Source organism: Mastomys coucha, unplaced genomic scaffold (assembly GCF_008632895.1).
Source record: "Mastomys coucha isolate ucsf_1 unplaced genomic scaffold, UCSF_Mcou_1 pScaffold6, whole genome shotgun sequence".
Taxonomy (NCBI): domain Eukaryota; kingdom Metazoa; phylum Chordata; class Mammalia; order Rodentia; family Muridae; genus Mastomys; species Mastomys coucha.
This window is the reverse complement of record NW_022196912.1, coordinates 93,676,954-93,701,866: the sequence shown is the minus strand read 5'-3', so window position 1 is coordinate 93,701,866 and position 24,913 is coordinate 93,676,954. Positions and strand designations below refer to the sequence as shown.

At 37.8% G+C, this 24,913-nt stretch overlaps 1 protein-coding gene across 1 annotated transcript in view; it reads right to left on the bottom strand.

The window, feature by feature from the left end:
* Positions 1-4,109: 4,109 nt before the first annotated feature.
* Positions 4,110-24,913, bottom strand: part of Gphn (gephyrin) — a 435,141-nt gene continuing 414,337 nt past the window's right edge. Inside the window, exons 20-24 of the mRNA XM_031357728.1 lie at positions 20,980-21,053; positions 15,933-15,997; positions 8,446-8,549; positions 6,185-6,281; positions 4,110-5,098 (exon numbers count right to left, since the gene is read on the bottom strand). Of these exons, the coding sequence (XP_031213588.1) occupies positions 4,965-5,098; positions 6,185-6,281; positions 8,446-8,549; positions 15,933-15,997; positions 20,980-21,053 (474 nt within the window). The 3' untranslated portion in view covers positions 4,110-4,964. The remainder of the gene's footprint in view (positions 5,099-6,184; positions 6,282-8,445; positions 8,550-15,932; positions 15,998-20,979; positions 21,054-24,913) is intronic.

The following is a 24,913-nucleotide window of genomic DNA, read 5'->3' as shown; positions in this document are numbered from 1 at the left end:
TTTTTTGATCTTTTGAGACAGGGTTTCTCTGTGTAGCCTTGGCTGTCTTGGAACTCACTTTGTAGCCCAGGCTGGTCTTGAATTCAGAAATCCACCTGCCTCTGCCTCCCAAGTGCTGGGATTAAAGGTGTGCACCACCACTACCTGGCTACTGACTTTTTAAACCGTCAGGATCTTCAGGTGCTTTTGGTGACACAGGCTGTAGGCTGGAGATTAACTGAGTATTAAACCCCAAAGCCTACCCACTGTGGTAGCAGTCAGCTCCATGTGATGCTGGTCCATATTTCAGAATACACACCCATCCCTCTTGCACTGAGGGTTTCTTTCCTGAAGTTCTGGTCATTTTGTCCTTTCTGGTCTGAAATCCCTCCCAATGCACTTCTCACTTGGGGCTTATTTTCATGTTTCAGAAATCGGCTCAAATGTGAATGAGGTGCTGTCTCTCCAAATCTTCCATGGTGACTGCCCTGCGGTGTGCTGGAGCTCTCTGAGAAGGGCATTGCTTTCTCCATCCTGCTAGCTTTGTTAGACTCCACAATAAGTTGTATTAGACTAGAGGGAACTTGGGAATGAGTAGGAGAGAGGACTTGTGTTCCTCCCTGTTGCCTTGTTTCTGTCAGTGTCACCTTGACAACAGCAACAGCCTGCATTATATTTTAATATTTCATTTTGTTCTAACTTCTTGCACTGTCTAAGCCTACAGCTTTGCTGGATTCTCTCTCTGGATATTGAGCCCTGTTCCAAAGAGTATGAGTTGCTAGATCCAATCACTCTAAATTTTTCTTGAAGCTCTCCCCAGCCCTAGTTTTGTACATACATGCATGCATACATACCTACACACATACATACATACATACATACATTCCCTTTCTCATACTTCGTCACTGGTTACAAGGAAGGCCTTGTTAATCCTCATACCCTTGGTGCCTACCCTGGAGCCTAGCATCTTGTATGAACTTGTTTAATGTTTTTTAATTGAGCTAAATTATTGTAAAAGACTAAATACATGAGGCAGGTATTGTGCATACAGTTGTACTCCTAGTGCTCAGCAGCAGAAGCAGGAGAATTACTGCAAACAAGGTTAGCCTGGTCACCCAGCCAAGGCTACATATACATTTTTTTGTTTTTAGGTTTTTTAAAAATAGACAAAGACAAAGGAAAACAAAGAAAAAAGTCCAGAATTGAGCAAGTTTTTCATCTTTAAGTTTTATGCTAATTTATGGGTGGACCCAGTAGAATGTAATTCTCTCAAGAGTCAAGCACAGTACTTACTGATAAGCATGTCAGAATATAATATTATTTAGTTCTAGGACAATCCTAAGTGGAATAACAGGGCGCAGCCTGCTTTGACTCTGTACGGTCACATGCTACTTTCCATCCCTGAAGGGGAGATGCTTACCTTGGTGGAGTTCCTTGAAGGTCACGATTGGTAATGGTTAGAGCTGCAAAGCTTTGTGTGTTAGCCAAGAATTTGAAAAATGTAAGTCATCCAAAGAATCTACTTGCAACATCACTTAACAACACTCACTTGGAAACGACCCGTTTATGTTCTATGTTTCATTGTGTGATATGGATCACAAGATGACAGCATAGAGCTCCGGTTAACTTCTGTACAGCAATAACAATCTGAAAGTACCACTTAGCCTTTTATTTTAATTTACATTACTAAGACCAATAAACTTGAATATAGTATGTATGCTTAATTCTTAGTTTTGGTCATTTAATGTAAGTAGATTAAACAAATTAAAGTAGAACCATAGATCCATAACTTTCAAAGGTCTCTGTGGCCACTTCAAATGTCTTATCTTCCCCATTTTCTAATTCTGAAAGAAAAATGTCTTTTCTTTTCCAGGTCTATTGGGCTACTGGGGTCATTAAACTCAGACCTTCTTTCATTGTCTTCCTCATTTAGAATCTGTTAACTTTTTATGTGCCCACAGCTGCTGTTTCTCCTTACTCAAACCCTGATTCCACACTGCCATCAGTTTGAAGTAGCATGTTTTCTCACACACAGCTTCACACCAAAGCATTTATATTTAATTTGTATTTTTTTAATGAGTTTCATTGTCACTATTGAAATTCTACTCTTAACAGTTCATAAATGACTGCCTAATTAACATTTTTTTTATTTTATTCATATTCTTGGGACTTCATTCTTATTTCTTTTGTGTCTGGCAGTTGGTTCCCTTTCCTTGATAGATGCTGAACTCCTGTCCCTGTTTTCTACAAGTATTTTTCATTGCAGTCTTCCTCCAATACCCTGAGGTCCTGTCCGTTTGGCTTATTGTTAATTCACCCTCTTGGGTGAATTATATGAATGAGCTCCTGAGTTGTCCATTTCCAGCCAGGACATTTTTGAACTTCTAACCAGAACTTTCAAATTGTTTTCTACAAAATGAAACTTTTCTGATTTTTCTCATTAGTTGTCTTATTGTTCTCCTCAGCAGTGAGCTTGCCTGTCCCTCTTCCTTATCAGCCATTCTAGCCAGCACAACCTCATTTTTCTCCCAACTGGAGTCTTCTACCTCCTTGCAGTTTAACTGGATCTTCTTGACGCTTCCAGAACATTGGTCCTAAACGTGCAGCTCTGCTCATACATCCTTGATCAAGAGTATCGTAACAGTTTTTGTCCCTAGAATAAATCCAGATGCCTTCACTTGGTATTCAAGAACTTTATAGTCTGAGTCTTAAAGATGTTACCCCCCACCTGTACCCCAGTGAGGTCTCATATCAATCTGTTTGCATAGTTCAGTGGACTCTGGGGCCATGGCTGCAAGTTTGAACCCTGTTGTTTTTCTGTGCTAGCTATGTGACTATCAACACATTTTTCCCCCTGGTTTGTTTATCTGTAGTAGGAACCACAGGGGTGCTGTGAGAATAAACAGGTAGTGCTTTGAACAATGCCTGGCATACAGTAGTGTACATATTTACTAAGGCTATACACATGGACTTCCAGATGCCATAAATTCTATGGACTGCAGGCTATGAGTGAGCTCTGGAGCTCTTTGACCCTTTAGATCTGTAGATTGGTATTTGTCACAGTTAGCAGACTCTCATGCATTATGAAATATGCAAATACAGTTCCTCGCACAGCTTTTGTTTTTCCCTGATGGAGTACAGCTACAGCTGCTTCATTTTGTTTCTTGGCGTAGTGGTAGTATGGTATATTTTGTACCCACACAAACAGTAGGTGCTTATTTCTTAAATGAACATAAAGAACTATGTGTTTTCATCAGCTCTATTAACTCATCTTTTCTTCACCTGTAAACACAGAAGAAAAACAATAGAACATTTAACTTTAACCCTGAAAATAGCAAATGTCATTAAAAGTACAAGGCTTTCCTTGCCTTTGATACTGTGATCTGTTACTTTGTTTTTAGTCAGATTTATTAAGCATACACTACAGAACATAGTGTCTTTCTATTAACATGGTTTGAAAAATATCTCCAAGTTTTTATTAAAAGAGATATCTCAAAGTGTACTTTCAAAGGGCAGCACAAAACTTCCAAATTCCTATTTTTTCAAACAGTATTTAATAAATTTCTAGTGCCAGCTGTGGTGACACATGCCTTCAATCTCATCACATGGGTGGTGGAGGCAGGTGAATCTTGTTCCAGGACAACCAGGGAGAATCTGCGTGAAGAAACCAAACCAAACCAAACCAAACCAAACCAAACCAAACCAAACCAAACCCAAGCCAAACCAAACCCCTAAAATTCCAGGCACTCACCTCACATTTTCTGATTCATAACTTATTTTTCCCTTTACTTCAAAGAACTATACATAAGAGAAATACCAAAGCTGATACCTAAGAGAAGAATATTTTTCCTAAACAATAAAGCATCTTTCCTCTAGCTATGCCTACTGTTTATCCAGCCATCACCAGGAAAACCAGAAGATGGGTAGTTCTCTTACTTACTAACAGACTCCAATACTTTTTTTTTTTCTCTAAACACTTACAATGATACAATGTTGTATTAGACCATAATTTCAATCTCTCATACTGCGAAACCTTGTTAGGGTATTTTAAGTATTCTCTTACCTAGGCAGAGTTCTGTGAGAATGAAGCAACAATCTTCTCTTTCTAAATAACAAGGCCGCACAATACATTTTTAAATAATGATCAGGATTTTTTTTTTTATTCATTAGGTTTCATTATCATTACAGAAAATGTTATGGTACAGAGTTGTTTAACATTGTTTTTGCTCTTGATTTCCACGTGAATGCTGGTAACACTAATATCTGTACAAGATCAGTCTTTGATTTTATTTTTGTTCTGTACAATTTTAAATGTGTTGGTTAAAAAGGCTGTCAGCACTTAAGGAAGCATTTCCCCCAGTTTGTTTGTTCAAATAAAAGGTATCCAGTTACTGCCTGCGAGTACTGTGGCGTGAGGCTGCTAGGGTGAGACCTTCCCTGGGTGCTCAGCAGGGAAGGTTCTTGCGGCAGGGCGGGGCCTCCGCGCAGTCTCCTCTTTTGGCATGGTGCACATAAACACGAGATACATGATAAAGAACAAGCAAAAGCTCTCTGTAAAGCAGTTATGAAGCATACTAAGAAGGGAAATCCAAGTGTTGCCTACACTAGTATAAAGAAGCAGACAGCCTTGATTAAGAGCATAAGTAGTTGTATTTAAAGATGAGAAAAACACAAGTTCTGCAGGCACCTACCGCTGTCTACTAAAAGCTATCGCTATCAGACCTAGCATTGAACACACAAAGCAATTTGCAAGAAAGGAAAATTTTGCTTTGATATAATCAGAATAGAGTTGTCTGTTGAGATTTATTCTTAGGTGTTTTTTTTTCTTTAAAAGGTATTTAAATTCATTTGAAATATAGTTCAAGATGTTGAGTATACAGATCAACTTTTATCCAGATCAGAAAAACTAGCTGTGCCGTTGCATATTACAGGATACAGTCAATGATATGTGGACATGCATCAAAACTTTCTCCTGTTGGTCACCATCATAGCCGTCCAATGACCATGACATCTACCACCTCGCCTTTGTGAAGTTCCACGTACTGTTCTGTCTTTGGAGGTAGCATCAATAATCCATTGGCACTGCGCATGCTCATCAGACGGCTGCTCATCTGATTACCTGGAATGAAACACTCTCATTACTGCAGCACAGGCATCAGGAAGTGTACATGTGGACAGGCCAGCAAATAGAAGCGCAGGGCTCCAAGATGGAGGGAGAGAGATGACCAATCTTTTCAGTACCTTTTCCAGGTGAAATTTATGTCCTAGATCCTTCACCTTCTCATCAAAACTTTAAAAGCAAATGCTATATATTTTAAAAGAATAAAATAGGGTTTTATAGCATCACACAAAATGCCACAGAAATTCTCAGTTCAGGGTGAATTTATATTTTGTATAAAAATAAAGCCTTTATAAACTTAAGGTAGCAATAATAGCAGCTACCACTTATGTGCGAGACAAACTACAAGCACTTTATGAACTCTCTTATTTAACTCTTACAGGATGCCAAGGGTCTGGGCACCCTGGCCAGCACACTGGCCAGCTTGCATGCAGACCTATGATGGCAAGGTTTATGACTGTTGATGTTTGCAGTCTATACAGCAGCTTCTATTAAAAGGTAACAGTTCTGTGGAGTTCAATCAAAACTTGAGCAAAATAGGACTAGAAAGGTTGAGGATAAAGGTTTAATATGGAGAGCTCTATTTTTCAGAGCTAGAACTCTGAAATACCAACACAGGTTTCTGTGTCCTTAAGATTTACTAGCACCTAGAATATAGTAGAGTTCAAAAAGAATATATTATACATTCTGCTTTCTCCTCACATTTCAGGATAACACATTCTGTGCCCTCCTTTCCAACCACCCATCATGTTCAAAGGGCTGCTTGAATTAATAGATCAAAATATAACTTTATTTTTATATTTCAAATGTTTATCTAGAAAATATGGTTCAGTGAAATAAGTAAAATTGTTTAAGAACAATTTATTTCACCAAACCTTTCAAAATTATTCATTTTGTTATCACCAAGGAAAAGACACAGCTGGAAAGTGGCTTGTTTTTCAGTGGCATGGAGATCCCGGTGGGTGTGCGGTAGGAATGACTGGCCTGGACTCTGGACATGGGGACCCTGGTAGGTGTGCAGTGTGAATGAATGACCTGGACTCTGGGCATGGGGATTCTGGTGGGTGTGCAGTGGGAATGACTGACCTGTACTCTGGGCCCAGGGCAGTGGTTCTTGGTGATGCCAAGTCAGTATACACCGGTGGTATTCTGGGCGAGGGTCCAGTTTTACATCACACGATAACTACAGCATGAAGAGGGAAAGAGATTTGAATTGGTCCCCCATCATTTCTCAGAACTACAGAAAATAGAATGAGCATAGATAATGTCCTTGTCATTCTACTATCTCTGTCATCTCCATCTTATTTTTAATATAGGAAGTCCAGGGGCTGGTTGTTATGGTAAAAAAGAAAGAATGTTAAGATGTCAGTATTTATAATGGAGGAAAGAACAGATGAAAAGGTCCCTTGTTATGTATTGTAAGGACCCTGACCTATGAAGCAGGAAATTGAAGCAATATTTTAATGCTGAAAGGAGGTAGCTCTAACAAGCACGTTTAATATCCATCCACCCAGCAATATTCATTGTAGATGTAATGGGTGCTGGGCATTATTTACCTCTCCATCTACAGCCTATTTTCATAGGCTTTTTTATATTGCTTATATTTTCTTTGCTGGAAGCATAGTTCCCCAGTGCTCCTAAATTATTTTGTACTTCTCTCTTAATTTCTTTGTATGTTTGTGTGTGTTCTCCAGTACTAAATTTCAGTAGCTATGTACATGACTGTTATGTAGCCAGTTTTAAGGAGGAGATGGTGAATGTTAAAATGAAAAATAAACATGAAGGATTTCAAAGAGGTTTGTAGTGTTGGATCAGTCATGGGGCTCTTAGAACAATGTGGATTTTTTCCCCCTGCTTCAGTTTAGCAAGTATGAATATAATGAATTCTCCATTACTGGGTTGGCTGTATAAATCTGACTGCATAAATTGAACTTTTGACTTTTTGATCAGATCATAATTTTTCATTCATGGCTGGCCTTCCTATCCTCCTTTCTTCCTTCCTCCCTCCCTCTTTCTCCATCTCTGTTTCTTACTTTGTTAAACATTCCAGGTATTATCTCCTTGTGATTACTCAAAGAAAGGCCTTTCTTGGGGAGGGGTGATTGACACAGGACACTATAGCCGGCTAGTTGAATTTAAGTGATATTTTAGGGAAATGAGATGGTCCCATCATCTTTCATCCACAAATATCCAGTAATAAAATATCAATGTTATTACTGTTGATGGCCTAGATTTTCAGAAATGTTTTAATTTCTGCATATGTGTCCATTTGTACATGCAAGTGTCACAGCATACATGTGTGTGTCAGGGGGTGGGTGGTCAAAGGACAACTTTCAGGAAGTCATGTGGGTCCCAGGGATTGAACTCAGGTTGTCAGGCTTGCAGCAAAGGCTTTTACCTGCCAAACTATCTTGCCAGCTGTCTTACATATTTTTATACTATGTATCCTGACTAACATTTTATTATTTCCTCTTCCGTGTTTTATATTCCTTTGTTCAACTAATCATAGAATTGTGTCACTTTAAAGGTTACTTTAAAAGTATTGAGAATTAATACCTTGGTTCTGTAGTATATGCTGTCAACAAATTCATTCACGAGCACTACAGACCATGCATGATTATCTGAGTAGCAAGCTAGACCTGTGTGCTGACAGAGAAAGGCTCTCTAACTTCCAAGTGACTTACTGCAGTACTTGCCTCCTGTTTGATCAGTATTGTTTAAACAGTATGTCTACCTTTTCCTCCTGAAGTGCCAGATTCATTTAGTCCTTTGACTGCCCCTTTTGAATTTTTGAATAGCAATTGCATAAAAGCAGGTAGGACAACTTCTGTCTTCTCTGAACTTCCCTGGGGAAATGATCTCCTTACCTCTTACTCCACACAGCCAGCTAATTTCTGTTCACTGGTTTGTTCCTACTAGAAGAACCCACTAGAAGTTTGAAGTCTAAGTACTATTAAACTTTAAAACATTTTATTTATTTTTATGTTTATGTGTGTTTTGCCTATGTCTGTCTGTATGCCATGTGTATATCCTGCCTGAGGAGAAGGTCAGAAGACATTATCAGACTCCCTGGGACAGAGTTACAGACAGTTGTGAGCTGCCATGGGGGTACTGGGAATCAAATCTAGGTCCTCTGGAAGAACAGCCAGTACTTTTGACTTCTGAGATATTTCTCTTTATGTTGGAGGAAAATAAAAGTGAATTTCCCTTTCTATTTTCTACCACAAAGGAGAGAATATTAATACATTTATGATAAAAGCATATCTAAAATCCTAGGCATTTATTTTTGCCAGTTGGCAACTGTTACCAGGCTTCAGTTTTGGTTCGTGGTCATTAGGAAACATTACCCTGGCTTTGATGATGGTTGGCCGAGGATCCAAGATACCCTGCATTTTTCTCAGTGCAGGTACAACAAAGAGGTTGCAGGTGACCACAGCTGATACAGGATTCCCTGAAAGTCAACCAAGTAGTTATTTATATTACACCACATAAGAATTTGTCATATAATTATATCTGCCTATACATTCAGGCATGATAGAAGTGATTGCCCATAAGTCTTCTACTTCTGAGTCACTCTGAATCCAACAGAATGACAGAGTAGACTAGCTGGGTGGTATGCACCTTTAATCCCAGGACTCAGGAGGCTGAGGCAGGGAATCTCTTGAGTCCAAGGCCAGCTGGTTTACAGAGTGAGTTCCAGGTCAGCCAGGACTACATAGTGACAACCTGTCTCAAAAACCAAACCAAACCAAACCAAACCAAACCAAACCAAACCAAACCAAACCAAACCACAACAAAAAGACAGAATAGAGGTCCAGTTAACCACATCACATGCTACAGAGGATATGAACTGAACTTTTTGGTCATCCATAGAAATACAAAAAGATCTGATACTCAGCTTTTAATACCATTTCTGCTTTCCTGAGTGTCTTGCACTGGAAGCCATTGCCAACTGTGTTTGTGTTTGTGTGTGTGTGTGTGTGTTCGGGTTATGGGTGAAGTGGTAGACATTGAACCCTGGGCTGCCTGCATGTGAAGCACATACTCCTATATTGGGTATCAACTCAATCCTTTTTTTTTATTTTCTTCTGTTTTTTTGAGACAGGGTTTCTTTGTGCTCTGGCTATCCTGGAACTCACTCTGTATACCCACCATGCTAGCCTGGAACTTACAGAGATCCATCTGCCTAAGTCTCCTGAGTGCTGGGATTAAAGGCATGCACCATGATTACCCAGTCAACTCCATCTTAAATTAAAAATTTTAATGTATCTTGTTATTTTTAAAGCATTTCTACTGTAGAAATATGGTATAAATAAAAGAAAGTATAGGCAAGAAACTTTATCTATAATCATCCAGACACATCTTTACATTTTAAAAATGGCATCAAATAACTCAACTTGTAAAGACTTGAAGATGAGTAAGATTATGGTAGGAACTCTGACTTCCTCAATTCCCACAAGGAAGCTCTAGCGCTCAGTGTATCTGAGGCACAGGGTTTTGATGACTAAAACTCAGTGAGGACATAGGATTGGGCCCTAATGTAGTAGAACTGGTGTCCTTATAAGCAGAAGAGTCACCAGCAGTATGCTTGTCAGAGGCAAGGCCATGGCACTCAGAAGGCAACCGAATGCAAATCAGGAAGAGGCACCAGAGAGCAGCACTGTTGTCATCTTAGAACTCAGGAAATAATTCTGGTGTGTACCCACGGCAGCTGAGCAGCTGGATCAAACTGTGACAAATACCAAGTTCTTTAAAGTTATCTGAAGAATATCAGAAATTTGTCATTCCTTTCTAGGAGAAATAAACCTAGGTGTACCTTTTATTTCAAAAGGAAGGAGGGTAGCTATGGGAAACAATAAAAGGGCTACAAAAAAAGATATTTGTGGTTTGTGTGTTGTCCTTAAGTAATGATCAAGTTGTACTCAAGCTGGACAACTGTGAAAAGCCCCAAGCTGTCCTTGCATTTAAGGCAAACTCAGCTTCCCAAGTGCTGGGATTCTAGTTGTGCACCACCAACCTATGAGTCTAACTAAACACATTCACAGAACTTCACTGTTTTTTTTTAGCAAGCTGTAAAATCCCAATTCTGTTTAATTCTGTTAGTGGAATTCTAGTGTTTAATTCTATAGTGGAATGCGATGATGCGTGTTGATATTGGTAATGGGGAATGGGCTGTCTTAGTTTAGGTTCCCTTTCCTCAGGTGTCATTAATTTGGTCCTCAAGGTAAGAGACAAGGGCCAGGTTATCAAATTACTAGATAAAACCACACCTTCATTTCTCTCGCGCCAGTAGCTAGAGATTTTTATCATGTATCAGCATATTTACACTCTACAAAAGAGTGGGATGGATTATGATATTTTCATACATGCATATATGTTTGATTATATTCGCCTGCTCACTGCTCTCTTCTCTCTCTTCCCATTCCTGCTGTTTCCCTTCTTGAAAAATAGCATTCCTTCTTCTTTAACACATAGATTTAACTCTAGATTATGCATACAGAGAAAATATATAACATTTGTCTCTCAGAATCTGGCTTATTTTAGTTATCATAGTTATATCTAACTTTATTGAGCTTTCTAAAAGTGAAATTTCATTCTTTGTGTTCAAATAACATTCCATTGTACATGTGTTACATTTTCTCTGCCAACTCATTTGCTGATGGACGTCAAGACTGAGTCCATAACGTGGCTCCCATGAATAGTGTTTTTATAGTGAAAATGGTTGTGAAGGATCTCTGTTTCATGCTGATTTAGTTAAAAGCTATTTTTATTTTTCCACCTCTCAGAACCTCTACAGTGATTTTTTTTTTTTTTTTTTTTTTTTTTTTTTTTTTTTTTTTACTGTAGCTGGGCTAACTTATATCCTTTTATTTTCTTGGTGACAGTCATTCTGACTGGGATGAATGGATTATCAATGCAGTTTTTCTCTCTTCCTTCCTTCTTCCCTCCCCTTCTTCCCTCCCTCCCTCCCTCTTTTCCTTCCCTTTCGGAGACACGGTTTCTCTGTGATTTCCTGGCTGTCTTGGAAATTGCTCTATAGACCAGGATGGCCTCAAACTGACAAAGATCTGCCTGCCTCTGCCTCCCAAGTACTGGCATTAAAGGCATGAGCTACCATTGCCCGGCTCAATGCAATTTTTATTTGCATTTCTCAGATGGCTAGGTATATTGAACATTTTTTCCCCTATTTAACTTCTTTTGAGACTTGTCTTTTCAATTCATTTGCCCACTTGCTGACTGGATTACTTTGGCATTTTGAGTTATTTACATGTCAGTCCTCTGTCAGAGTCTTTTTTGTTTCTTTTGCCTTTTAATTCCATGCAACCCCGTATGTCAATTCATGATATTATTTCCTGTGTTGTAGGCTTTCTAGTCATAAAGTAATTTCCCATGTCTGTATCTTGAATTGTTTCCCATAGCAGTTTTAAAGTTTTAGGTCTTCCATTAAGGTTTCTGATGTTTTGTACTGACATTTGTACAGGGATCTACATTCTACATATAGATATCCAATTTTTCAGAACCATTTATTGAAGAGGCCCTTCTTCCTCCAACATGCTTTTAGGACCTTTTGTCACAATTCAGTTGACTGTAGGGCTGGGGAGACAGCTCAGTGGTTAAGAGGATGTACTTCTCTTCCAGAGGACTGAGTTTGGTTCCTAGCACTCACATCAGAGAGAGACCTCACAATAGCCTGTAACTCCAGCTCCAGCAGATCAGATGCCTCTGGTCTCTCTGGACACCTGCACTCACAATGCTTATATCCATAATTAAAGTAAAGAATAAATCAATTGGCTGTAGTTCTATGGGTTTACTCTTGAGTCCACTGTTATTCTATTGTTCTATGTATATAAGCTCTTTTTGTCTTGTTCTTTTTATGTATATGTAGAGTGTATGTGTGTGTAAATGTATGCTTGTATATTTGTGGGAACACATATGTACATTTATAAGTGTATGTGTGTGTGTGTGTGTGTGTGTGTGTGTGTGTGTAGGCCTGAGGTTGTTACCACGAACCTTCTTTAGTAAATTTTCCACTGGTTTCTTAACAAAAGCCTGCAGCTGGTCTCAACAGCTAGCATGCTCTGGTGATCTCATCTGTCTTATGAGGCTGGAGTTACAGGTGAGCTGCACATCTACTAGGCATTTACTGTGTTTTGGGAATGTGTACTCTGGTCTTGATTTTGTGGTAAATGCTTAAAGTGCCAAACCACCTTCCTAGCCCTGTGTATCTGTCTTTGATGGCGTTACTATGGCTCTGTATTGTAATTTGAAATCAGGTATAATGTGATATCTCCAACATTGCTCTTTTGACTCAGGGTTGCTTTGGAGTTTCTATTTCCATTTAAACTTTAGGATCCCCCTCTCCCCACATTCTGTGAAGAATGACATTGGAATTCAATGAGAATTTCATTTACTGTGTAGGTTACTTTCAGTAACAGGGGCATTTTCTCAGTCTGTCAATCAGTGAGCAGGGGCTGTCTTTCCACCTTCTAGTGTCTTCAATTTCCTTCTTCAGTGCTCCAAACTTTTCATTGTCCTAGCTAGGCTTAATTCCTAGGTGTGTGTGTGTGTGTGTGTGTGTGTGTGTGTGTGTGTGTGTGTGTGTGTGTGATATCTTTGGAAGCAATTGTGAATGTCTTTTTTCTCCTGATTTCTTTCTCAGCATATTCATTACAGTACATAACAAGGATAGACCTTTGTATCCTACTTTCTGAATGTCCCAGGGCCAAGACTTTTCAAGTGGAGCCCTTAGGGTGTTTAAGTATAGGATCATTATCACCTCCAAACCAAGTTAATTGGATTCTCTTCTTTCTGATTTGTATCACTTTTCTTTCTTTCTCTTGCCTCTACTCTGGCTAAAACTTCTTCTTTTTTTTTTTTTTTAAAGATTTATTATTTATTTATTTCATGTATGTGAGTACACTGTCACTGTCTTCAGACACACCAGAAGAGGGCATTGGATCCCCATTACAGATGGTTGTGAGCCACCATGTGGTTGCTGGGAATTGAACTCAGGACCTCTGGAAGAGCAGTCAGTGCTCTTAACCAACTGAGCCATCTCTCCAGCCCTGGCTAAAACTTCTAAGCAGTATGATGAGTAAGAGTGGATGGATACCTTGCCCCATTCTGGATTTAAGGGCATACTTTAGCTTTAATCCATTTAGTAGATTTGTCATCTATTGACATATTTTTCTTCTTCCTAACCTCACGGCTTTTCTCATAATGGCTGGAACTTTGTTGAAGGCCTTCTCTGTACATATTTAGACAGTCACTAGAATGCAAGTTTTCACACTGTTTCTTAGTGATCCTCTGGATTTCACCAGCATCTGTGTGTCTGGTTTTATCCACCTCTTCTGGCCTGTGAAGGCACCTGAAAACTTATGTAACATACATATATAGCCTCAGTGAGAGAAGGTGCATCTAACCCTTGAGAGACTTGAGGCCCCAGGGAGTGGGGAGGTCTGGTGGGGTGGGGTGGGGACATCCTCTTGTAGACAAGAGGGGAGGAGGAATGGGATGAGGAACTATGGAAGGGTGGACTGGGAGGGAGGTAATAACTGGACTGTAAAATAAAATTACCAAATGACTGTAAAATTGCTATAATTCTCTAGTTTTATAATAAAAAATTACATTTATTTATTTAATCAGTGTGTATAGACACATGTGTGCACCCATGTTCTGATATGCACATGGATGTCAGAGGATAAGTTGGGGGAGTTGGTTCTCTCCCTCCACCATGTGGGTCTGGGAGATTGAAATCAGGTTGTCATGGCTAGCAGCAGATATCTTTACCTGCTGAGCCATCTCACCAGCTATAATATTTTAAAAATGAATTGTTCCATAGAATAAATATAATTGGATAGATTAATAATTAGTAAAATGTGATTGTTTGAGTGGTAGCTATAATAATAAATAACATTTTTTATTCTTATCTATATTTTCTAAGTTTTTATAAAGAAGTTTTAAATTTTAATGTTATTGTTTTTATTTTATTTATGAGAGAGAAAGTATGTATGAGTGTGTGTGCACATGTGCATGTACTCATGTACCATTGTGCCATAATACACACATGAAGATCCCAGGACAACTTATTGGAATTGGTTCTTTCTCTGTCTACAATATGTGACCAGGAGGTTGAGTTGGTTGTCAGGCTTTGTTGAAGGTGCCTTAATGCACTAAGCTGTTTTGCCAGCACCAATTTCCACTTTTTTTTTCTATACACATAATTTTAAAAAGTTAAAAAAAACATGTAAAACTATTACATTGGCTATAACTTGTTAAGATTGGTGAAGAACTTTAAGTATATAGCCTTTAATAAAGCATAAATACACTCTAGAAACTGAAAATTATTTTAAGTGGAACACCTTTGCTATGTTTAGGACCTAAACAATCAGGCTCAATGGAAGGTGTTTCAAATAAAATCAGTGATTTGAAGAAGGCTTTTAATATTGTAGTTTCTATGAACATTTATATTTCATCAGAAATGGGTTCCTGCAATAATAATCTTTGTTCAATTATCACTGATGGTCTAATTTGTATGTTCAATCACACCTATGGAGTGAGCAGTCTCTTTTGCTAGGTAAAATGAAGCTAGAAGAGTTGTTTGTTTTTCATACAATGGCTTGCAGCATCTCAGAGGGAATATTAAAGATCCTAGGTTGAGTGGTATGCCACAGAGATATTTTGAGGTTGCTTTGTTTTCATGTTGTCTTAGTATTTTCTGTATGACACAAGTCTATTTTTATGCTTAAGGATAGTGTTTAAAATGTTAAGACTTGAAGTTCTTCTGCCTGTTTCTTTTAAAAACAGTTTTATTTTGAGATTTACTGAACATTAAAAAAAAAATCTCTGAAACCCATGAGATCTGTGAGTCTGAAAGGATAAGTACTCACTTTTCTGAAGGAATTGGTGTTAACAAAATGGGGACTTGAGAATTATTACAGGATTTTATTTTTCTAGACTAAGTCTTACATTTTATAGCTAAGGCTGGCTTGGGATTAAAATAATATATTATAAATAATATAGTGAGTAATTAATTTTTTGGTTTTTGAAGCTGTGGTGATTTTCCTGTTTCAGCCTTTCCAGTTTTGGAATTATAGGCACAATTAAAGGATACTTTTAAAATTAAAAAGTAACAAGTAGATACATAATGTTCTAAATCACTTTAAAGTTTATCAAGATTCATAAAGACTTAAGATGCATGGCTGAAAGTAATAAAAACTGAATTAATAAATTCTTGGAAGCTGGGCCACCTTGGTTGTGCTCTGTCTGAACACAGGAGTTTCTGCTCATGTGGAATTAGGTGGTGATGCTGATGTCACACTGGTGATATGCAGTCACTGGTTGAGATATACAGGATCTGCCTGTCCCCAGGCCCTAACCATCCTATTTTTTTTTTTTTAATACCAGAAACATTGTTGTATGTGTTTGCATTAAGACAATGTCTTGCTATGTAGCCCAGGTTGGCCTTATTTCTTGACCTCCCTGCCTCCGCTACCTGAGTGCTAGAATTACAGATATGCACTGACTGGCACACCTTATAATACGTGATCTGGTATTTGAATGATTGACAGTACTTCTTGTTGTGAGATCTCTTATATATTGTTATCACCTGAGGCAAAGGACTGTGCCCTGGAAGAATATTCTGGTTTGACTAGGTATCAGTCCATCTTATAGGTGAAGAACTAGCTTGAGAGAAGCTAAGTGATTTGCTAATTAGTAAGCCATTCAGATTATAAATCAAGTGATGCTGATTAGTGGCTGGCTATCTGAGAAGTCCAAAATTTTGGGGGTTATTTTTCTAGAAAAAGGAGAAAATAATTTTGATGATTCTTACCTGGTAGTGCAAAAATAATTTTTCTTACACCATCAATATCCAAAGTTGCAAATGTTGTTGGCAAGCTAGAAACAAAAAAAGAGTGTTCTTGTTTGTGATTGCTAAGTAAGAGAAGAGTTAACTTTGAGTGCTCTAGTTTTCTTGTTGAGTGATTCACTTACCATATAAAACACTCTTCTGCGGACCTGTCTTTAAGCCTTCCTATTTGTAAATCAACCGCTTTAGTAACATCTGCTTTCAAGTATCCAAACTTCCTCATTTTCTGTACCTCATTTATTTATTTATTTTTTGTCAGTGCCACAGGAACATATTCCAAATTCCAATGTTTCTAAAAGTCCCCCATCACTTTACTCAGTGATATTTATAGTATTTTTGTTGGAGATTTAGAACTCTCCTCTTATTATCAGAATACTACCTGATAAATCATTTCTAAATGTCTTTGTCCAAGATAAGTATCTCTGACCTTAATTATTTTTAAAACATTTATTTTTTATTTTCTGTGTATGAGTGCATGTGCACCACGGACATGCAGTGACTGAGGAGGTCAGAAGAATGCATCGGGGCTTCTGGGAGTTAAGCTAAGGATGGCTGTGAGGGACCATGTGGGTACTAGCAACTGAATCCCAGTCCCTTGCAGGAGCAGCCAGTGCTCTTAACTATAGAGGCATCTCTCCAGCCCCTTAGTTCTAAAAACAACACTCAGCAATATCCATAAAAAACCCCTTCCACTTATCAAAGATGCTTTTGAATTAAATAAATAAAACTCAATGGCTAGGACAAAGTTAAAGCAACCTTTTTCAAGATTCTGACATGAACTTCCAAGGGAAATTTGAGAGGGCTGTGTGCGTCATATGGGTAGGTAGTTGAGAATAGTGACTTTTTTTCCTATTGTCACATAGAATTTGGCTGTAAAATTTATATATGAATCAAACTTGGGTGATGCAAACTTCTCAGGAACACTAAAACTTCCCAAGAGGCAAAAATTAATTATTTTATGCACTAAATTATGGTTTTATTTTGTAGCGCCATTTTTGCATGTTGACCTTTAATTTCTAACTTATTTACTGTCGGAGTGTGTGTGTTACAACTCATGTATGGAAGTCAGAGAACCACTTGTAGGAGTCCATTCTCCCATATGAGGGTATCAAACTTATTAGTCTTGACAGCAAGTGCCTTTCCCTGCTGGACCGTCTCACTGGCTTCTTGGGTTGATCTTTAAAAACAGATCTTTCAGCTGGGCAGTCGGTTGTGGCATATGCTTTTAATTCCAGCACTCTGGAGGCAGAGGCAGGCCTACCTCTGAGTTTAAGGCAAACAAAACAGGTTTTAGGACAGCCAAGGCTACACAGAGAAACCCTGTCTTAAGACAAAACAAAACAAAACAAAACAACCAACAAAACCAGACCATTCACCCATTACTGTTTACTATGATATAGCAACAGTAGTATTTTGAATGACTTAGTTACATTATTCTGTTATAATACAGTGTTGTTAGATTCCAATCATAAAGACACTGGTTGCTTTATAACATATAACTTCAAGTTGCTATCTACATAGCTGTGCTTCTCACTTGTGTTCTTCCATATATGCAGAGTGATATCATCAATAATAATAGTATCAATTATTATTATTTAAGAGTAACATTTATGTATCATACTCATTATTTCATTTAAGTTTCACAGCAGTAGCAAAAGATGAAATTTGCCATAGTATCTTGTAGATGAGAAAACTGAAACTCAGAGATATGAAAAAGTTAGTCAATCTTACTTAGGTACTAAGATTTTGTAAAAATAAAGATTTTGAACCAAAGTCATTTTAACTTTAAGGTTCATGTTAGGTAAAGTCAGCATGGTGTAGTCTATAATAGTTAGTACTTGGACTTTGGGGCCTCTCCCTCTCTCTCTCTCTTTTTTTTTTTAAGTCCCTGATGCTTTACTGTGTAGTAGAACAACATTAGATTATGTGTATGCAACTGAGCAATGATTATTACTGTTTGACAAAAATAATATGCCAGATGCATTCTTGAGAACAGCTACATTGCTATAGCAGATCTGTATAACGCTTTGCTAAGTATCTTTTTTTTCTTTTTAAGCTCTCTCTTTCTCTCCCTCCCTCCCTCTCTCCCTCCCTCCCTCCCTCCCTCTCCTCTTTCCCCCTCCCTCCTGTCTCTGCTTCCTCCCCATGTCTGACATGACTGGGGATCCCAACTCAGATGGCCATGTTTATGCTGTGAGCACTTTACTGCCTGAGCCATCTCCAGTTGCCTGAGTAGCTTTTCCTTTAAAATCAAAGACAATTATATTTGGAGTGTGCTGTATGTGGAAAAGACAAAGCTAACTTATTTGATTTTCTGTTTTCTTTTTGTTCCACCAGTGAGGAGAACAAATAACCTACAAGCTCTTATATTTAGGTTAAGTATAATATTATAGCCAGTTAAGGGAAGACCACTTAAATTTCTAAGCCACTCTGTTGTGGCAAATTAGTTCATGGATAATTGTATTTAAAGTCAATACCAAGTATAATGGCACTTTAAAATCGCTTCTAAATCTGAAAGGTAATTTCTCCAAAGGTACTCACTCAAAAAGGATCTATTTACAAGAGAACATTTTATACTCAGGCATTATAAGTGTCTTGTTGCTGGAAGTGTGTTAAGTCTGGAAGCCATTTTCTTAGAATTTAAAATATACTGTTTATTCTGAAATCAGAATTAACAACATTTATACATTGACTGTGGTCCCAAAGTGAAAGGACTGTAGGGGAGAAAAAGAAACATGTGTAACTGAAGTACTCCCTAAGCTGAGAGTGGGAAGCTAGGAGCTGAGGATGCCACAAGCTGTGCTTAATTCTCCACAGCTGAAAACAAGTAATATCAGAGTCCTTCTTCACAAAGGGTAGAAAAAAAACCAGATCTATGTTTGAGAGGAGAAATACAGTGACATGCTTTTGGGATGTCTTCTGTGCTCTGATCAAATCACCTCTGTTCAAAAGCAATGGGGAAATGCTCAGTATACAACATTAGCATATGATAGGCTGTTGTTATTTAGTTATTTTGTGCCCGTGTATGTAAATGATGTGGAAGTCAGAAGACACTGCAGGACTTAGGGTCTTTCTCTTCCCTTTTACCATCTGGGTTCTGGAGATTGAACTCTGGTCATCAGGTTTTACTTACAAAGCTATCTATCTTGATGGCCCAGAAGGTTTTTGTTTGTTTATTTTTAATTTTTAATATCTTTTTTTGATTTTCCGAACAGGGTTTCTCTGTGTAGTCCTGGCTGTCTTGGAACTGTCAGTAGACCAGGCTGGCCTTGAACTTGAAGATCCAACAGCTTCTGCCTCCTATGTGTTGGGAGCAAAGGTGCATGTCATCATCACCTGGCCCAAAATGCTATTCTTAATAGAATGACCCAAATCCCATCGTTTCAAAAACGAGTTTTTTTCCTGCAATTGGGGCAAAGATTTATTTTATTTTATGTATATGAGTGTTTTGCTTGCATTTATGTCTGTGCATCATGTGCATGTCTTGTGTTTGCAAGGCTAGAAGAGAGTGTTGGATTCTCCTGGTACCAGAGTTGCAGATGGTTGTGAACACTATGTAGGCATTGGGAACTGAATTCAGGTCCTCTGCAAGAACAGCTTGTGCTGTTTATGGCTGAGCCATTCTTCTAGGTCCTTCAGGGATAATCTTAGCTTTATACTAAATAAGGCTAAATTATGAGGGTAAAGCCTAATCCTTGCCCTAGAACTAAAACCCAGTGCTAACAAACCTTGGTGACTCCTAGGCTGATATTTGACTTAAACGCAATGCTAAGCTCCCATGCCACTTTTTCTCACAGTTCATGTGAGCCCCTATCAGAGTATAACTGTGAACTAAAGCAGGGTTACTGTTTCCTGTGACATGTGTATGAATAGGTGCTCAGATTTACTGAGTGCCAGGATCTAAGATGGTAACTTTACTGCCTAAAGACGTTGTGTGTTTTATTAATACTACTATTGGGTATTTTTGAGGATTTACCATTATAGAACCTTCTCTCACCAGTTCTTTCTAGTTTTAGGAAATGTGAAAATCTTCCTGTATGGTTATTTCACTTTCTTCTTGGACAGACAGGAAGCAATGTTAAACACCATTATGAAGTATTTATGTGAAGAAAAGGAACAATTGAGTCTGAATCTAAGTTTTACAGCTAGAGAGACATGTTCAGTACAACCCAAGGAAGCAATCATTCTACCTAGTGGACATGTCACAGTGATCAATTTTCTCCAGCAAGTCCATGGCAAAAATAAACAAAACAAAACAAAGCAGAAAACACATGAAGATAGCTACCACCACTACTGCCCCTGGACCCCAAATCTAATAACAAAAGGTTCAGGGAGAAATAGACATTTAATAGAGATTTAATTACTAAGAGCAACAAATGGACTTTACTTGAATCATAAATTAGAACAATTATAAAACAAAAATTATATTTGACATTTTGGATATTAGATAATAATACAAAACATTATTTTCTTTGAAAAGACAATATTATCATATTTATGAAAGACAATGTTCTTGTTCTTATGACCTATCAAAATGACATGATGTCTAAAACTAGGTTTAAAACATTCTAGCTATCTTATTCTCAAAATGAGGTTGGGAATTTATGAAGCAAATGTAAATGCATGCTAGTAGTTACTGACTTTAGTAATGGACATGTGGTGGGCTCAGTGTTTTTCTACTTCCCTATATATTTGAGAATTTTCATGCTCAAATATTTTAAGAAAGAATGAAGGTATGCAGAGAAAGAGAGGGAAAGGCACTGAACATGGTAATTACAAAGGAAACAAAGTTAGAAAAATTCTTTGCTTTGTTTCTACCAAACTCATTGATTCATAAGATGAAATCTTATTTCAAACTGGAACTGCACATATGAATAAGATTCTAGTACTAAAATATTTTCTTTATTAAAATAAGAAACCCATAATAAAAAGTATAAAACAAAGAATTTAAGACTTGATTAGTTAAAGTAATCCAAATAACCTAACATAGTAGATAAAAGTATTTTCATACCCTGGCTTCATAAAAACTCTGCCAAAATGGATCTGAGCATGAAGATCAATGTCCAGCACCTGCTTGAGATAATCCTGCAAATATTAAAAACAGTCATTTTATTTTCAAACATTTTAGTATCAGACTTTTAACACATTAATGACAATAAAATTGATTTATGATCAAAAAGAACATCTTTGCTATTTTAATGAAGTTGATGTGCTAATCTCAACTATTTGTTCGTCACTCATTCTCTTGGCCAGCTTGGGCTACATAGTAACACTTTTTCTTAAAAATAAAAGCATAAAGAAAATTTTAGTCTAGTAGAGGAAGCCAGATAATAACTAGAATAACAATAGTAATGTTTTTATTTGATGAATTTTTGTCTCAGATAAAATTTTATGACCAAGAAAGGCCATTAATGAAGAAGGTTTTAAAAGTTATGGTTGGTGTGGCACAGTTACAATAGTGGTACAAATGCTATAGGGTAACAAATCACTCACTGATTAAAAAGATTTAAGCCATGTCTTATATGAGGAAATACATTCCTGCTACTGTAAATCTGGCCAACAACCCCATGGTTGGGGACCTTACAGGCCCCAGGGTGAACCTATTACCATTCTGTAATGAATACTGTATTAAACTATCCTCTAACTTCATATTCCCTATAGAATAGTGCCATATCAAGACTCATTAGAGGAATTTCTTTGTTCAGTGAACAGTGGCTAGCACAGAAACTAAAATCTAGTCAAAGTGCAGAGAAGATGTGTAAATGGAATGCTGAGCAACAGGACTCTCTATTACACCCCCTTCCTCAGGCTCAGGGACCATTACAAAAGTAGCAGTACAAAGACTGTAAGAGCCAGGGTCAGGGAGGATACTGTGTCTTCTGCCCACATCAGGACTGACACACTCATGAACTTGAACTTGCAGCTGTTGTCGTAGCCTGAACAAGACTTCAACTCATAAGAGCAAGCCAGTCAACATTTTATCACACAATGGGAATGGACTGATGAAGAACTATGACAACTAACTGAAGACTATGGCTAACTGATGGTTTCTGGGGAGGCTGAGTCAGCCTCTGGTAGGTTGACCACACGCCATCAGGAGTGAGGACCTTAGAGGAGTTTGAGACACATCAGACAAACTCACTTCCTGTCTTCCTTTCCTCCTTACTTTTTTCTTGGGGGTGGGGCAAGGTTTTTTTGTTTTTTGTTTTTTTTGCTTTTAAAGACAGGGTTTCTCTGTGTAGCCCTGGCTATCCTAGAATTTGCTGTGTAGACCAGGCTGGCCTCAAATTCACAGATATCTGCCTGCCTGTTTACAGAGTGCTGGGATAAAAGGCATATGCCACCACCCACTGCAATTCATTTTCTAATACTTAAGCATATTTTGATTTTTAGAACAAAGTCTTGATTTTTATTAAGCGTCATATCTAAGAGTCCTGTACTAGTAATCTTTTACAATCCTTTGACTCTACGGTCAATCTTTATACCTCCATGGTGAACCGGTGACTAGACTAAGCTTCTTTCTCCCTTATTTTTTCAAAGGACTATCTTTCTGGATATAAGTTCCATATTGGCAGTAAAGTTTTTGAACTTTGAAAGTGCTATTTTATTATTTTCTAGGTTCTCTCATTTATGTTTAAATGATTTCTGTTAGTTTTGTCTTTTCTTTTGAGGTGAAGTGCTTTGGTGAGATCGGTCATTGTTATTGAATTTCAGTACTTTGGCCAGGACTACCCAGGTATGGTTTATTTGTAGCTCTTGGAAATCTCTGGCTTGTCTTTTACTAGTTTTGAAAATTCTTTGTCAGGGCTGGAGAGATAGTTCAGGTGGTAAACTGACTGATACGGAAACTTGAGGAACTGAGTTTATATTCTTCTCTCCCACATAGAAAGCAAGGCTCAATTGTGCATCTAATTCTAGTTCTGAGGAGGCAGAGACAGGAGGATCCTTGGAGCTTGCAGGCCAGTAAACCTAGTTAAACTGGTAAGCTCCAGGTTCAGTGTGATAACTTATCTAAAAAAAACAAACAAACTTATGCTCATGGTTTCTTCTTGATCTTTATCTATATATCCTAAGACTTTATCATGTTTGTTTTATCTGCTTCCATATTTTCTAAACTTATAGATTTCAATTTCTAAAGTTCTTATTTTTTGTTACTTTTTTGGAAACATGTAACAACTTTTAGAGATTCATGTGAGTAATATAAAAATCAGTTTCACTTCTGGAGCTCTTTCATGAAAATGTCTTCTCTCAATTTTAAGTCATTTTGCTAGAAAGCTCTGGGTAATGATACATTCTGACAGAAAAAAAAATTCTTTTAGTGACCAGCTGATAAAGCATTGCCCTTCTTCAAGAGTTTAAGCTAAAAGACTGAGGTATTTTCAAGATAACCATTCACCATGAAAAACTTCAAATTCCTCTTTTGTTTATGTCATTAGCTTCTCAGTCTTTTATTCTTAGCTTCTTGATCTTTCATGTGTGATTCCTTCCTTTCTTCCTCCTCCTCCTTCTTGTTTTTTTTTTTTTTTTTTTTTTTTTTGAGAAAAGGCCTTGTTATCTATTATGTAGCTGAATTCAAGATCCTCCCTGACCATCCCATAGCATTTGCCCTGTGGAACTAGAGGCAGACACTACTAATCTCAGAAATGTTTCCAAAAGCCTACTAGGTATCAGGAATTCTGTGTACCAAGGGTATAGCTGTCAGGCATGACCTTGAAACAAGGAGACGATAGATATTTTTTTACTAGATGACCATAACCCTCCACAAACAGATTAACAAAATAAATGCCAGTAGTGGTATATACTACAATGGAAGCAATCAGAACTAGGAGAGGCAGTAGGAAGGTGGGCTAGAGAATTAGGAAAGGCCACTGTAGAGGAAGTAGTGATGTATTTAGCTAAGTCCTGCAGAGTAAGAGGGATTCAGGCATGCAAAATGTTGAAGAAAGAGAACGAATTATATCATTTTGAAAATAATTTTTAAAGTAACTAAATAAACTACTAGATAGAACTGATAGAACATTAGAACATTAGAGAATAATCATCAGATACTTAATTTTTATGTAAGATATAATACTAAAACATTGATTTCTAACTATAGTTTTAAGTGAACACTTTTTTTTTTTTTTTTTTTTTTGGTTTTTTTCGAGACAGGGTTTCTCTGTGTAGTCCTGGCTGTCCTGGAATTCATTACTAGGCTGGCCTCGAACTCAGAAATCTGCCTGCCTCTGCCTCCCAAGTGCTGGGATTAAAGGTGTGTATCACCACCGCCAGGCTTTTTTTTTTTAGATTTATTTATTATTATAAATGAGTATACTGTAGCTGTCTTCAGACCACTAGAAGAGGGCATCAGATTTCATTATGGGTGGTTGTGAGCCACCATGTGGTTGCTGGGATTTGAACTCATGACCTTCAGAAGAGCAGTTGGTGCTCTTACAGGCTGAGCCATCTCACCAGCCCAAGTGAACACATTTTTAATAATGTAATTTGATGATTTTTGTATGCTATGGAGAGCTCAAAACTTGAGAAGTGACTTTCATTTGCCTTGTTTTATAAAAACGATGCCTAAACAAAGCCTTAAGTATAATCAAATTTTAACTAACTAATCTTAATGAATTTACTTGTGGGATGTGTGTGTCTAGTGGACATAGATATGGATGCTAGAGGTTACTTTAGATATCTCCCTCAATTGCTCTCCACCATTTAAGAGAGTTAGAGGAGAGGAGAGGAAAGGAGAGGAGGGCAGGGGAAGGGGAGAGGAGGGGGTATGAGTGTGTGATCATGCTAAGGAGCACATGTATGGGTCAGAAGACAACTTGTGGGAATTGATTCTATCCTTCCACCAAGTGTGTTCTGAGACCCACATTGGGTCAGTAGGCTTCAAAGCAAGCAGTATCACATGCTGAGCCACTTCATTGGTCCATTTCCACCTCAGCTTTTTTTTTTTT